This window comes from Melospiza georgiana, chromosome 27 (genome assembly GCF_028018845.1).
Source record: "Melospiza georgiana isolate bMelGeo1 chromosome 27, bMelGeo1.pri, whole genome shotgun sequence".
In the NCBI taxonomy this organism is placed as follows: Eukaryota; Metazoa; Chordata; class Aves; order Passeriformes; family Passerellidae; genus Melospiza; species Melospiza georgiana.
Genome location: NC_080456.1, coordinates 486,353 through 501,507, shown reverse-complemented (window position 1 = coordinate 501,507; position 15,155 = coordinate 486,353). Strand labels below are relative to the sequence as shown.

General features: G+C 54.0%; 1 protein-coding gene across 3 annotated transcripts in view; it reads right to left on the bottom strand.

Moving 5' to 3' along the window:
* Positions 1 to 8,943, bottom strand: part of KIRREL3 (kirre like nephrin family adhesion molecule 3) — a 414,805-nt gene extending 405,862 nt beyond the window's left edge. For all 3 annotated transcript variants that reach the window (XM_058041431.1, XM_058041433.1, XM_058041434.1), the window contains exon 1: positions 8,736 to 8,943. In XM_058041431.1, the coding sequence (XP_057897414.1) occupies positions 8,736 to 8,796 (61 nt within the window). In that variant the 5' untranslated portion in view covers positions 8,797 to 8,943. The remainder of the gene's footprint in view (positions 1 to 8,735) is intronic.
* Positions 8,944 to 15,155: the final 6,212 nt, after the last annotated feature.

The following is a 15,155-nucleotide window of genomic DNA, read 5'->3' as shown; positions in this document are numbered from 1 at the left end:
TGCCACCGCCAGGCTGAACGGCAACACTGAGGGTGAGACCTGCCAGGTGACCGGGACCGGGGACACAACACTCGGGCATTCCCTCCAGGTGACCTGTTCGGGGCCGCAATACTCGGGTATTCCAGCCAGGTGACCAGGACCGGGCCACAACACTCGGGCATTCCCTCCAGGTGACCTGGATCGGGCCACAACACTCAGATATTCCCTCCAGGTGAGTGGGTTTGGGGCCAGGACACTCGGGCATTCCCGCCAGGTGACCTGGATCGGGGACACAACACTCGAGCATTCCCTCCAGGTGACCTGGATCGGGCCACAACACTCAGATATTTCCTCCAGGTGAGTGGGTTTGGGGCCAGGACACTCGGGCATTCCCTCCAGGTGACCTGGATCGGGCCACAACACTCGGGCATTCCCTCCAGGTGACCTGGATCGGGCCACAACACTCAGATATTCCCTCCAGGTGAGTGGGTTTGGGGCCAGGACACTCGGGCATTCCCTCCAGGTGACCTGGATCGGGGACACAGCACTCGGGCATTCCCTCCAGGTGACCTGGATCGGGGACACAGCACTGGAGCATTCCCTCCCCGTGCACCCCCGGCTCTCCAGGACATCCCCATGTCCTGCCCTGCTCCTCCAGCGCTGGAACCGCGCAGGTGAGGAGGCGAAAATCCTCGGGAAAGCTGTGGTTGGGATCACCTGGAACCGGCACTAAACACACACACCATGGGGAATGAGTGCTCGCAGGGCAGAGACAGCCACAGACATCAGAGGAGCTGATAAGGCTCATGTGAGTGATAACGATTTTGTCTCCGGTTATTTTTGTGCAGCTGGGAACAAGTGGCTGCAGTCAGCGCCTTGCCAGCTGGGGAGAGAGCAGCGGTTCTGCATGGTTGGGATGGAAGCACGGCCAGCTCAGCCCCCACCACGCTCACTGGGTTTGCTCCTCGCTGGCAGAACTTGAGACAGCACCGAGTGACACCTCGGGGTGACAGGTGAAGATGCAAAGTGAGGAGTGGAGAAGAGCAGGGTTTTCCTGCAGACACAGCTTGAGGGAAAGATTCAAGCCTTGGCTGCCTCAGCAACATCTCCATGTGCTGGCTGGATTTAAATCTCTTTAGAGAAGCCAGAGTCCTTTTCCTGTTGGGCAGAGAGAAACTCCCACCCAACACCTGAAGACAGAGCAGCCAGAGGTGACCATCTCCCTGAAGGCCCCACAGTGCTGCCAGCATGGACCAGTGCCACCCTTTCCTCATCTCTGTGGCTCTGGGAAGCCTTGAGCTGGAGCTGAATCAGGGCTCGCAGTTTGTCACACAGCAGTGACAGCTGAGCCTTATCCTTGGCCTCACCAGCTGCAGCCAACAACTCCAAGTTAGCACTGGGAAAGGCAGAGACAGATCCAGCCGAGCACTGGGCAGATCTGCAGGAGTAGCCTGCTCCTCCTGGGCCAGCAGCCTCACCAGACCCAGCCAATATTGGCCAAACCACATTTTCATCTTTGGTTTGCAGCCAGCACCAAAGAATGAGCAGGCCTGGTTGTCCAGAAGGAAGCTCCATGCATCTCTTTGCACTCCACACCACAGAATCAGAAGGGTGAATGCATCTCATTCCATCCCATGGCCAGGAGTGACATTCACAATCCCAGGCTGCTCAGGTTCCCATCCACCCTGGCACTCCCAGGGCACATCTCCTCTGTGCCAGAGTCTCACCACTCCCATAGAAAGGATTCCTTCCCATCATCTAAGGAGCTCCTGCACCTGTCTCCACATCCCCTCCTGACCCAGGGGCTTCAGATCCATCCAAAGCAGCTCCTTCCATCCCACTTTTTCCAGAGACTCTCCAAATCCCTGCTGCTGTTCCTGCCGTGCTGGCCATTATGCAAGTTCGGCTGTCTTAACTCGCTGCTGAGCATACAAGTGGGGCTGACATTTATTTAATCCTCATAGTAATGTTGACTGTGTACTTACTGAAACACCTCATGCTTATGGAAGACATTTGTTTCCAAGCAGCTTATGCTAAATTGCAGTGATATAAAGGAAACACTTATCCAATATTGACATTCACTGACTGGCAGCAGACTGCTTGAATACTCATTTATGCTGGGGTGGGAGGGGGACGGGACAACAGGACCTGAGAGGGAATCAGGCCTTTCCTTTCTGACCTTTTAACGAGTTAGGTGATGTAAGGTTAATGATAAGCTGCCCAAAATGCAAGGTGGGACTCCAAACCCTGTGGCTGCTTCCACTGACTTATATTGCATGCTTATACGGGGCCCACAGCACAAAGATTGATCCCTCATCCATGGGGAAGTTTGAGGAGCTCATCCCTTCCACCATCAGAATCAGGAGGATCGAGGAGTCCATCCCTTCCACCATCGGAATCAGGCCTTTCCTTTCTGACCTTTTAACGAGTTAGGTGATATAAAGTTAATGACAACCTGCCCAAAATACAAGGTGGGACTCCAAACCCTGTAGCTTCTTCCACTCACATATATTCCATGCTTACATAGGCCCACAGCACAAAGATTGATCCTCATCCATGGAGGAGTTTGAGGAGCCAATCCCTTCCACCATTGGTGCATATTTCATAATTAGCAGGGCTCATCTCACCTGCAGGGCATATCCTGCTGGGCACAACTCCTCAGAAAAACCACATTATTGAACATTTTCTCTGTTATTTCCCCTCCCACTGCGTTGGGGTTGCTCACCCAGAAGACTCCTAAAACATTCAGGAGGTGCTGAACATCCTCCCAGCCCCGGCCCAGCCAGGCAGGGCATTCACCACTGCCTTTGCCTCATATTGAGCATGACAGCCCCAGAGCCCAGAACATAAATCCAGCAGCCCTGAGGAGGTGAATTAGCCACCACACGACCACACACATGTGAAAACTTCGAGGCAATTCCACCCAACGCAAAGTAATTGCAAACAAAAGACAGCATCTATTATCCGAGTTGAAAGTCTGACCGTGCCTGCATCAATGGTTAATGAGCAGCAGTTATGGCAAAGCCCTCAAAAACCAATTACATCCTGCTCCACCCCAAATGCAGCAGACCAAGAGCTGCTGTAGCTTTTGTTGCGAGTGGGGGAGTTGAATGAACACATTAAGACAAGATCTTATCCCCAAGTTAGCATCTGAATTTAACAATGTGAGTGTTCCACCTCCCACTTCCCCAGCATGTGACACTACCCGAGGCAGGACGCCCAGAGCCCATCGCTCACAGGCACTAAAAGCACATTTAGATTTAAGCTGTTTAATGCAAGTCGGTAAAAAGAAGAGCCATGTAACAGCCAAGTGACCTCCAGCTCCTTTGCTCCACTTTGGAGGCTGCTGCTGCCACCAGGGAAAGGCAAACACTCGAGTGTGGGTCTTGCCAGCCAGGCAATGAATAAACAGGCTGGGCTACACTCAAAGGGCATATTGAACCAGGACATCTGTAAGGCCACCGTTTCCAAGACCAAATCCCAGCATTTTCTCTGTCCTACCACAAGGCACAATTCAGAAATGGATACTTTCCTCTTCCCCCTTGAGCAGTCTGGAGTACAGACGTGCCATGAGGTGCAGTGGAGGAATGGAAACCCCCGAGATCTGAGCAGCACCAGGATCCTGCTGCTCAGCCTTTGCCTGGAAGGATGAGCACAGCTTTTAAACTTTATTTCTTCCCAGCCAGGAAACCCTGCACATCTCCTGGCACGTTTGAAATGAGTACTGGGTTCCCACATCCCTGCAAAAGCCAGGCCATGTGCCAGCCCTGAAGGCAGGGCAGACCGCCTCAAAAACTCACAGCTCCACCAAAGGCCTTAAATCTCAGCAAATAAGAGACTGATTTACAACCAATTTGTTTCACTACCTATTGATTTATACAATAAGCCTGTACATGGTCACTGTGGCTCTGTCGCTCTCTTTGGCCAGAGGTGGCTCTCAATGAAGCCAAAGGAAAGACTCGTATTGCTCCTGAGCAGAAGATAAATTAGGGCCTTCAGCAATTGTTGGTATAAATTTGCTGGGTTTTAAAGAAAATAAATAAATAAATAGAAGCTGTTTAATCCTACTGGAAAGATTCTGGAAGTGATGTAAAGCCAATTCTCCAGCAGCATTTCCATAAAGCCCCCTGCACCCAGCACTGTACAAACTCGCAAAGCCGATCATTAAATCAGAGCTTTGGAGCAGCCACACTCTCCATCACAGGCTGCTCACAGGAAGAAAACAGTTTATTCAAAGCCCTTGATCCTCAGCCAGCTCACAACCTAAGGGGCACATTGGCCTCTCCCCCCTTTATTTACAGCTACAAAAGAAAGAAGAGCACGGAGCTTTTTTATCCTGACGTTTGCAGTCCGACTACAGAGCGGCTGGAGCCGGTGACACGCGGTGCTGGGAACCTGTCAGGGATTTCTAGGCACGTTCAGACTCCAGTTGGTGTCCCCTAAACCAACAGGAAAGCACAGAAATAATCGACATCAGCCCGAGATGTGCTGTGCATAAACTGCCTGGGCACCTCTGCTTAACCTTGGCAGGGGGAGGCTGGTGGGGACGTGGTGTTAGCTCTGAGGAGGAACATCTGAGGAGGAACATCTGCCCAGCTCCCCTCCCTCTGGCACAGGGCACCTGAGCAAAACCCCAGCTCCTGCCTCCTGTGCTTTTCTGAGAGCTGAAACCTTGCAAGAAAAGCTGATTTGAGCAAAGTCATCAGTGGTCCTCACGTGGCTCTCACTGCAGGAGGTGCAGATGGGAGATGGGAAACCTAAATTGTGTTAAAGCAGGTGTTGGGTGAGGCAATTCTGCCCCATTCCTTTGGGACAGCGCAGACTGGACCACACCAGTTTTATCTTGAGGCGTATTTCAGTTTCTTTCCCACGCAGCCCAGTTGGGAATGCATTGCCCCAGCCAAGCCTGCACCTTTCCACCAGCAGCACCTCACAAAGCACTTTCCAAACCACCTCTGCTTTCTGCTCAGCCATTTCCAGTTCACAGAACCACAGAATAACCTGGGGTGTGACCTCTTGGGCTTCAGGAGCTCTTCCTCACCATCATTTTTATATCTCACTGGGTGCTTCCACTCCTGGTACTTCCTGAACAGCTCCCAGTGCTGACAGTGCCCTGCTGGCCTTAGGGAACAGCCCAACACACTCCTGGCAAAGCTGCCCTGCTCCCCACATGGCAGGAGGAATAAACATGGAACAGGGACCACAGTTACAGATTTCCAAGCTTTTCACTGACAGATTCATGGTTGTGAGACACTGAAACCCCCCAAGTGCCCCAGCTCTTGCACACACACACTCCCAGCACCCCAAACCTTGTCCATCGCCCACTAACCGCCCCCAAGATGTGAAAATCCTCATCTCTTGCTCCTAATCAGTGTTGGTGGGTGGAATTGGCCTGGTTTCTCTCATCAGCATAATTTCACCCTTCTCCACCTGGGGGCTGCTGCTGAGCCAGTGGGAAGTTGAGCCACTGCTGCTGCTAACGGGCCCCTCTGACAGAAGATTGTAAAGCATTTGCTTCCAGGGAGGAACCAAGTGAACTGTGAAGGAGAAAAACATACCCTGCAACACCCAGAGAACTCGGTATTCATCACCCCGAGGGAAAGCAAACATGCCTTTGGAAAGAGAGCCCTAGACAGGCAGAAATCTTCCCATCCAAGGTAAATTTAAGATGCTGCCAAATCCACCTCGTACAGGTCAGTGAGAGGAGGGGGTGGCTGTAGGTGCATCTTCAGTGCTGCTCTCCCCACAGCCCCAGCTCCCACACTGAGACACCTTCCCCAGTTGTCTCCAGCCTCCCCCAGTTGTTTCCAGCCTCCCCCAGTTTGGCTGGCACTGCAGCAGGGGAGGGATGGGTGAGTTATTCCCCAGGCAGGCAGATCCATGGCGGCAGCAGTTCCTTCCCACAAAGGGTCCCACACATCCCATCTCCACAGGAGGCCACTGGTGCTGGGACTTTCTCTCCCTCCCACCAAAGCCTGGCCCTGGCAGCCTGGAGGGGGTGGAAGAGTGAGTGGTACCAGGGCAAACCCACCCTGGAGCACTGACCCACCAACTCAGAAAGAGCCAGCACAGGCTGCTTCACATAATTTGCAAGGGACAAAGACAAGATGCTCCAGGGAAGACAATTTGTTCTGCTCAGGTCCCCTGGAGCAGTGAGCTGTGAGACAGATCCTCCTCCCTCCCAGGCTGAGCCATGCCCAGGTGCAGCACAGCCCCAGACAGGAGCAAAGAGCAGCTTCTCCTCCTGCCAGCTGCACTGGAAGCCCAAATTCCAGCCTGCACGGGCTGCAGGAACAGCAGGATGCCAGGATATCACCAGGCTGCCCATGAAATACAAACCCAAGGGCACAGGTGTACAAATCCCGTAATGGAAAATGTCCTTTTGGGGAGGTTTGGGATAAGGAGAGTTTTTGTTAAGTACTGTCCAGACCAGACATCCCAAGTGAGGTTTTCAGCACAGGTGATCCTTCCAGCCTTGCTGCCCTTGGCTTGGGGGATTTAATGATGGCAAATCCCTTCAAGCCACTTTGACAAGAAAACACAGCCCTGCCTGCACCTTGCCCACAAAAAGGAGCTCCTGAAACTCCTGAAGGGCAGAGCCAAGTGATTTAGGTTGTCCCTTGAAGTGAGTTTTGGACCACCAGCTCCGCCTGGGCAAGGCAGGGCAGAGCCAAGTGATTTTAGCTGTCCCTTGAAATGAGTTTTGGACCACCAGCACCTCCCGGGCAAGGCAGGGCTGCCCTGTGGGTACCCACACAGCATGCCATCCCCCCTGAAACAGTTAAATGGGGTGTCCCATCCCCACACCTTAGGGACACCTTTGTCACAGCCAGCCAGTGCCACCACATCTGGACACTGCTTGAGGGGAGGCAAACACAACACCTGCTGGAAAATCAGCTTCAGCACCTGCACCCAGGCCTTTCCTGCCCCTCAGCACCGTGTGGCTGCAGGAATCCCATGCATTAAATCCTCTTAGGGATCCCCTGCATGGTTTCACCCCACGGGAAGAGCCATGGCGCTGCCGACGGCGCCTTTGTCGCGCATGGAGAGCGGCAACTCCACAGAAACACTCCTGGCTCATCCTGTGGGAGAAACCAGCGGAGAAAACGCTCTGCAAGGCACTCTCTGTGCCTCCTAACCCGGCGTGAATAAGCAGGTACCACGATCCTGCAGGAGACGAACCAGCTGAGCTCAGGCAGCAGAGCCGAGGAGCTGCCGTGGCTTCCCAGCGCCAGCGCTATTAAAAAGTGCATTAACCCACATTAAAATCATGGCTACAAAAGGAAGGAGCGGGGGGAGAACCCAACAAATCCCGGCTGGATCCTGCTCACAAACTTCTCCAGCTCCGCTAGCAAAGTGCCATTTGACCTGCAGGGACTGATGGGGTCCGTGTGAGCAGGGAGGGATGCAGGGAGGCCGGAGCAGCTCCCAGATCGCTGCCGTGCCCGGCTCCGCGCTGCCCTGCTGTACCAGGAGAGTTCAGATTTGTTCAGCCAGAAACCCACACGGAGGACACAGTGGGTTTCTTTTGTGCAGCAGCAAAGGCAAATGCAAACACAGCTTTCTCCCCGAAGGAATATTAGTACAAGCAGAGAGTGAGGGGAAGAGAAAAGGGGAAGGGAGGACAGTGTAGGAGCCCAGCATCACATCCGAGCCCAGGAAAAGAGGAGGGAAGGATAACCAGGAGCACAGACACCACAAACAAGGCATCCCTGCTCGGGGAATAGGGTGAAACCCAGCGTGTGGTGGGGGATGTTCAGCACTGATGTCTGGCTGAGCAAAAAACCAGCTGCCCGTGGAGAAGCACTACTCTCTCCAAAAGTTTTATCCTTCATTTAATCAACAGATGGACTGGCTGCGTGGGTTTGGGGTTTTTTTATCCCTTTTTCTTTTTTTTCCCAAGCATCCCCAAGCCGTACCCTCACAAAAGCTGGCGTGGGGGCCACGGCGGCGTGACACAGATGGGATTTGACACCGGCGTTGGGGGGGATGAGCAGCACAGAGGCGAAGCCGGGGTCTGGCTGCAGCTCAGCGTTCTCCACAGGTGACAGATAGTCCAGGGAGCAGGCACACAGCAGCGTGCCAGATACAGCTTCCCAAAACGCACCCCCTTCACAAATCCTTCTTTTTAAATTTTTTTTTAAATGTTATTTTTTTGCGTGGGAATGAAGCAGGTTGTAAAGTTGCGGGGTGAATTCCTGCGATGCCCATGCTGCTGCCCGCGCCGTGGGGAGGTGGCCTTGGGGCTGTGACACCCCCGCGGGGTGCCCACCTCCCCCGGGCTGTCCGCATTGGAACAACTCTCTGTCCTTACACCCCCCGGCACAAATCGCTGCCCAGCCCGGCTGCACAGCCGCAGGCTCCGGTCCCCGGGCTGGAGCCGCTGCCGCCAGCCCGAGCGGCTCCTCCGCCGCACCGAAACTGAGCATCCATCGCCCTCCTGCACCAGGGGAAGCACCGGGCGGCGATGGGGGCCAGGGGGGGCTGTTACTCAGCCGAGCCGTGTTTACACACACAAACACGATCCGATTTACCGAGCTGGAACAGAAAGCACTCATTTGCATACTAAAGATTTTTCGCTTATTTTTAAAGGAAAGCACGGTAAGCCGCCTCGGCGGGGATGCAGGAGGGGAACAACTCTGCAATCCTCCCTCTCTCTCTCCCCCGCACCTTCTCCCCCACAGCAGCCCCCGCACCCCACCCCGAGCCGGGGAGCCCCCCGGGGTCCGCCCCGCTCGCAAAGTGCGGGGTCCTACCGTGGCTGAGCAGGAGGCAGCCGAGCAGCAGCAGGAGCAGGTCAGCCTGGAGAGCGCTCATTCCTCAGGGTGGGCTCGGGCTCGGGCTCCGCTGCCGCTGCCGGCGGGGGCTTCAGGCCGCCGCCCGCCGGCTCCGCTCCATCGCCGCCCCCCCAGCTCCTCCCTCCCCCGGCAGCGCTGCCTTCACTGGCGGAGCCTCGGCGGCGCAGCCCGGCTTTTGGAGCGGGGGGGGAAGGGAGGGGAGGGAGGGAGCCCAAGTGCCGGGGAAAGGGGGAGTAACTTGCGCGCAGCGGGGAGGAACGAGCGCGCATGGCCCCCTCCCCAGAGCGCCGCGCACCCGCGGGGTGAGGGCGCGCTGGGGATGCTCCTGCCTCAGGTGATGCTCCTGCCTCAGGTGATGCTCGCCCCCCTCCCGGAGCTGCCGCCGCCCCAACGGGGCACCCAAAGCAGGAGCGCGAACACCTGCCCGCCCCAGCTCAATTTGAGGTGTGGGGGATTGGTGCCCATCAGTCACGGCAGCCCTGCACCCCTCTGTGCCTTCCCGAGGGGCACCCAAAGCCTCCCACTGAAATACAGGATGCTCCCAAAAATACTCCCAAAATCCCGGGAAAAGAGAGGGGGAAATAATGTATGTACATCAATAATATGTGTATGTCAATAATATGTGTATGTCATCATCCCCCCCGGAGATAAATTATATCCACAAGTGCAGAGGGAGCTGGAGATGGGGGGGACTCCTCTGTGAGACCCCCAGAGCTGCACCCTCATTTCCTTCAGGAGGAGAGTAGCAGCTCCTCACATATCCACAAAAACATACATTGGAGCTGGAATTGAAAAATAAGAATGCCCCTCCTACAGTCTGTGCCTTCCTGGGGGGGCACCCAGAGCCTCATCCTGAAATACATGGGAATACTCCCAAAAATACTCCCCAAATCCCAGGAAAAGAGAGGGGGAAATAACGTGTGTATGTCAATAATGTGTGTACAATGTTGTGTCCACCCCCTTGGAGATAAATTATATCCAACAACCTTCCAAAAGTCCAGAGGGAGCTGGAAATGGGGACGGGGAGTCCTCTGGAAGACCACCCAGAGCTGCACCCTCATTTCCTCCAGGAGGAAAGCAGCAGCTCCTCACACCTCCCTAAAAACATACATTAGAGCTGGGAATGAAAAATAAAAATACACCTCCCCACCCAATAAAGTTTTGCTTGTAAGGAGGGGACCCTGTGCAAGCACTTCCTGCTGTCATTTGGCAGGACTGGGGCAAGAGACAAAAGGGCCTTTTCTCTCCTTTAATCACCATTTTTATCCTTCTGGGGTTTTTTTTAACCTTCTTTATTTTCATTTTCACCCAGCAGGAGTTTGGGGGCAGAGCAGAGGTGCCCAAAAATCGAACCCAGCCAATGAAATCCTTGCTTACCACTACACTTCATATGCCTACTGATGCCAGAGCCTCCCTCATCACCAGTCTGAGGGGCATGTGGGGATGGCTGAGGCAATTATTAAACCAAAATGAGAAAGTAATTACAGCCGTGGACTCTAATTACTGCAAGGTGAGTTTGAAAAAAAGGCAACACAGCTCTTCCTGCTCTTCTGGGGCTTCCTGCTTACCTTGGTGGGACCATGGCTAAACCATGGTCAAACCACGGCTACCAGTCCTGGGCTGGCTAAAAAAGGATAACTTTCTAAAATCCACTTGTGCTAACAAGCTAAACTGGTGCCAGGTGGTTAAACCTGGCTTAGGAGCAGCGTGGAGCTGAGTTTTATTGATTGAAACACAAGCACCGCACGCAGGCTCTGCTCTCAGCGCAGGGGGAGTCACCCTGCAAATAAAGAGCTTTTATTATTATTTTTAGCCTGCATCCCTAAGGAAATCAAGCTTATTTGGGTTTGGCCACGTGTGCTGGTTTGCCCATCCCTGCCTGCTCGTGTTCCTGGGAGGAAGAGGAGCAGAAATGGGGCTGGCTGCTCAGAGCTGTCCAATTCCTGCATTTCTCCACTCCAAGGGATAGTGGCACTCCTGGAATGCATTTTGCACCAGGACATCACCTCCAGCCCCGGCAGGGATTCTGGCACTGGCCACAGCTGCAGTGGTGTCCCCGTGCCTGGCAGGTTACAGGTGGTGCATTTTTTGGTGTGTTTTTTTCTGGCAGCAGCACTGATTTAAATGTGCATGGAATAAATTGCTCAGCGCCTGATTTCAGTGGGAATTAGATTTCTAAATAATTCCAAGGCTCTCCCTGTTGTGTTTCAGTTTATTCTGCAAAATGTTGTTTGCTTGCAGACGAGGGGTACTAATGTATATTAAGGCTGCTACACAAGTCAGGCTTTCCTGTGAAGCTTCAAAACACCATTAACATTTGCATGGCAATTTCTTCTTTTCCTTTCACAAAAAATATTATTCCTTGCCTGCATCCAAAACAGCAGAATTTTTAACTTCCAGGAATCATGAATATTTTTCTCTTCTTTTTTTTTGTTCCTCCTTCTTTCTCCTTCCCAGTGAAAACATTTCAGCTGGAAAATTCTCATCATTGCAATACTGACCTTTGCAAAGGGCTTTAAATCCTTGAGTGGAAGTAGCAGGTAAGTGCGAAGTTTTATTAACTGATTACCTCTGTGGTTTCGACTACATTGGTAGTCAAATTTGATTTAGAGGACCAGGCATGTTAAAAAAAAAAAAAAAAAATCAGCTTTCTGACATAATTTTGGCTTGCTGCAGCCTGAGCAGCGTCCTGCAAGATCAGCTCCCCTCCACCTGATTCAGGAGAGCAAATCGAGTGCAAACTGATTATTAGCTGCTCCTCTCGGATATCTCATTTAAATCTGCTCTGTGTTGTGGAAGGAAATGAATCATTCCAATTAAAAAGCTGAGAAAATCAGGGAGCTGGGGGGAGCAGCCTTTGGGGAGGAATATTAAGCTGGTGCTGGCAGCTCTGCCCCAGTGCTGGGCCCAGGGTGCGTTCGCAGCTGCAAACCCCACGTGGGGTTGGTCCCTCTGCACCCCCTGCTCCCCACCTGGCTGTGCTGGGGCCGTGTCCACATCTCCCCATGGAATTTGGGGTCACACTCCTGCCCTGTGCTGTATCTAAAGGCAAAGGGCAATTCCAGAAGCTGGAAAGAGCAGGTGTTCAACCTCTCCCTTCCTCCTTTTATCCCCTTTATCAGTGGGGATAAAACAGGCAAATTCCTCTTTTCCCCCCCAGCCCTCCCCTATTTTTTATTTTTTTTATATTCCACATTGACAAGTGTAATAGATATGAAACACCACAACAATGAAAGCCCAGACTTTCTCGTGCCTTTGCCTCTCTTACTTCCAGGCTATTTACTGAGAAGTATTTACTGTGAAGTGGAAGAAACAAAATGTTCCGAAAATGCTGCAGCAAAATGGAGGGGGGAAAAAAAAAGAGAATAATACAAAACATGTAAGCAGCTTGATCAAAATGAAGCAATATTGACAGAAAATGGGGTTTTAAGCAGCAGGACAACAGCAACTCAGATGGATTTCATTCTTGTGGTATTACAATGCTAAGCCAAGCACCTGGAAGAGAGAGAGAGAGGAAAATAATCGCGTTTCCCTGGTTTAGAAAATCTTTTCCTTGTCATTTAAAAATACACATGACAAGTGAAAGCTCTGCAGAGTCCTGCTGGAAAAGCATGGAGCTGGGACTTGGAGCTTTTCCCTGCTCCTGTTTCAGAGGCTTAAAGCCTTCCCCGGCTTTAAGGAAACGCATCCCTCGTGCCTCAGTTTCCCCTCTGCAGAGCACCACTCCCCTTTGTCACCTGCTCACAGCACAAATGTTTCCAAGGTAGGCTGAGTCCTGACTGGAAAGCAAAAAAATGGGATAAAGGAATGGAGGAAGGTGCAGCTGTCCCTCCAAACAACAGGAGAGAGGCACAGCTCTTGTCCCACCCTGCAGGACCTCACTGCAGTTTTGGTGCTGAGAGGTCGTGGAGGTGCCAAGGATATCCCTGGGAAAGGCAGGTTGGGGTTTTTGGGGCTGTGCTTTTCCTACCAGCAAACAAGGGACATCAGGGCAGGAGGCTGATCTCCCAGGAGGTCACCCCATTGCTGAGATGCTCTTGGAGAGGGCAGAAAACAGGGAGAAAAAAGAAAACCTTTTCTCTTGGCCCCAGGTGGACACTGCTTTTCCCTGCAGGAGTAAAGGCAGCTGCCTCCCAAAATCCCCCAGTTCTGCTGCCCCTCATCCCAGGCCATGAGAGCAGTTTGAGTGTTCCAGCTCTGGGGCTGCCTCGCTTTCCAGAGCAACCCCAGCCAAACACGCCAGTCCCTTTCCACAGCTCCCCCGGATCCTCTTTGAAAACAGCCCAGGGAAGGCCAGGGAAGCAGATCAGGAGAGTCTGGGCTCTTTTCTCTCCTTGTCTCCTGCTGCTGCCATGTGGAGAGCTGCCAAGGCCCCTCAGCCTGTGACACTCCATAAAGATCTTGTGCAGCGGGCCTGGAGCAATGTGGGCAGCACAGGCAGGGCCTGGGAACAGCCAGGGGAGGGCAGCGAGAAGCTCTGAGGGTTAAAAACAAGAAAGAAAAGAGCTGTGATGGCATTTTGGGTTCGGGTGGGGAGAGCTTCCTGCGCCGCCCTGGCCCCCCCTTTGTCTGAGGGGAGCGGCTGTGGGCAAGGCTGGAGCTGGGATGGAACTGGGACCTTTCCCGCTCCATCACTGCTGTGAGTGATGCCCTGGGGCCTTTCCCTGCTCTCCAGCCTGAGCCTGCCCCGGAGCAGCTCAGTGATCCCCCTGGAGCACCCCTGGGTGCAGGGCCAGGCTGGGAATGAGGGGCTGGAGAGCAGCACCACAGGAAGGGACCTGGGAGCTCTGTGAGGGCAGGCTGGGCATGAGCCAGCAGTGCCCTGGCAGCACAAAGGCCACCATGCACTGGGGACATCAGCTGGGCCAGGGAGGGACTGTCCTGCTGTGCTGGGGCTGGGGCAGCCTCACCTCCTGTGCTGGGGGCAGGTGAGGCACCACAAAATGAATCAATCCACAGCTGCTGGAGAGTGTCCAAAGCAGGGACATGGAGGTGGGAAAGGATCTGGAGGGGCCCTGAGGAGCAGCTGAGGGCACTGGGATTGTGCAGCTGGAGCAGAGGAGATAAGGGCAGAGCTCAGGGGCTGCAGCTCCTCCCGAGGGCAGCTCTGATCTCTGCCCTGGGACAGGGACAGGAGCCGGGGCACGGCTGGGGCTGGGCCAGGGCAGGGCAGGCTGAGATCAGGGAAAGGTTCTGCCCCAGAGGGTGCTGGCACTGCCCAGGCTGCCCAGGGATGGGCACGGCCCCGAGGCTGCCAGAGCTCCAGGAGAGGTTGGAGATGCCCAGGGTGGGGTTGTTGGGGGGTCTGGGCAGGGATAGGGGCTGCACTGGATGATCCTGTGGGTCCCTCCAGCTCAGGATATTCCATGATCTGTGGATTCCTGCCATGCCTCCCACAGCCACCCTGCTCCTCTCACAGCCTGGGGCCATCCCAGCCGGGCTGGGGATCCCGAGGGATCAAAGGCACAGAGGTGGCCAAACCCCATCCCTGACAGGGTTCTTGATAGGCCCTTCCTAACTTCACCCAGATCAGTGCCCAGGCCATTCCCTGGAGGCTTTTTGGCTGCCTTTCATGCAGGTCTTTTAATGCAAAGTTATTTTAATGCTGTGCTTTGCATTCTGCTGCTTCCCCTCCCTGTCAGCGGCCGCTGCCAGGCAAGGTTAAAGCAGCTGAGCTGGACCTGCTGGGCTGTTGTGCACGGATGGGCTGGGTGTGCTGCTGGAAACTGGGATTTATGGGGCACTGCTGAGGAGGTGGTGGTGCAGAGGGATGGCTCTGGAACCCCAGGGTGAAGCCCCACAAGGTGTTTCCTGGGATAAGAGGGAATTGCCACTGTGCCACTACTCCTTGCTGTGAACAGGCACAGGGAGCACCAGGCAGCCTTCAGAATTCCCAGCTCCTGTTTCCCTGCCCAGTTGTGCCCAGATGTGCCTGGGGATTGTCTCAGTGTCCTGCTGGTGTTACAGGCGAACTGGGGCCAGATTTCACCCTCCACCTCCTGCCCCAGGGGGTTGGTGATGTTCAGATCTGGGCAGATTGTCCCAATCCACTGGAAAACTACTAAAACTCCGTGTTAGGCTCTGTTTGTAGTCTGAACATGACAGACACTGGACTGCCTTAGTGCCTGCTGAGAATTGCCGTCCGATCCTGGCGTTTTCCAGTCCCACGGAACTTTCCCAGCAGGGCAGGGGCGCTGAGGGAGGCGGGAGCTCCGCAGCTCCTCCGGTGGCTGCAGGAGGGGAGCTGGCAGCAGCAAAATGCAATGGCAACGATGTGCTGAGGCTGCTGGACACTGTCCTCATCACCAGCTATGCTTTTTAATATAATTTTTGGCGATTTTTCATCCTCCAGACTCACTCTGGCATGGACTTTTTCTT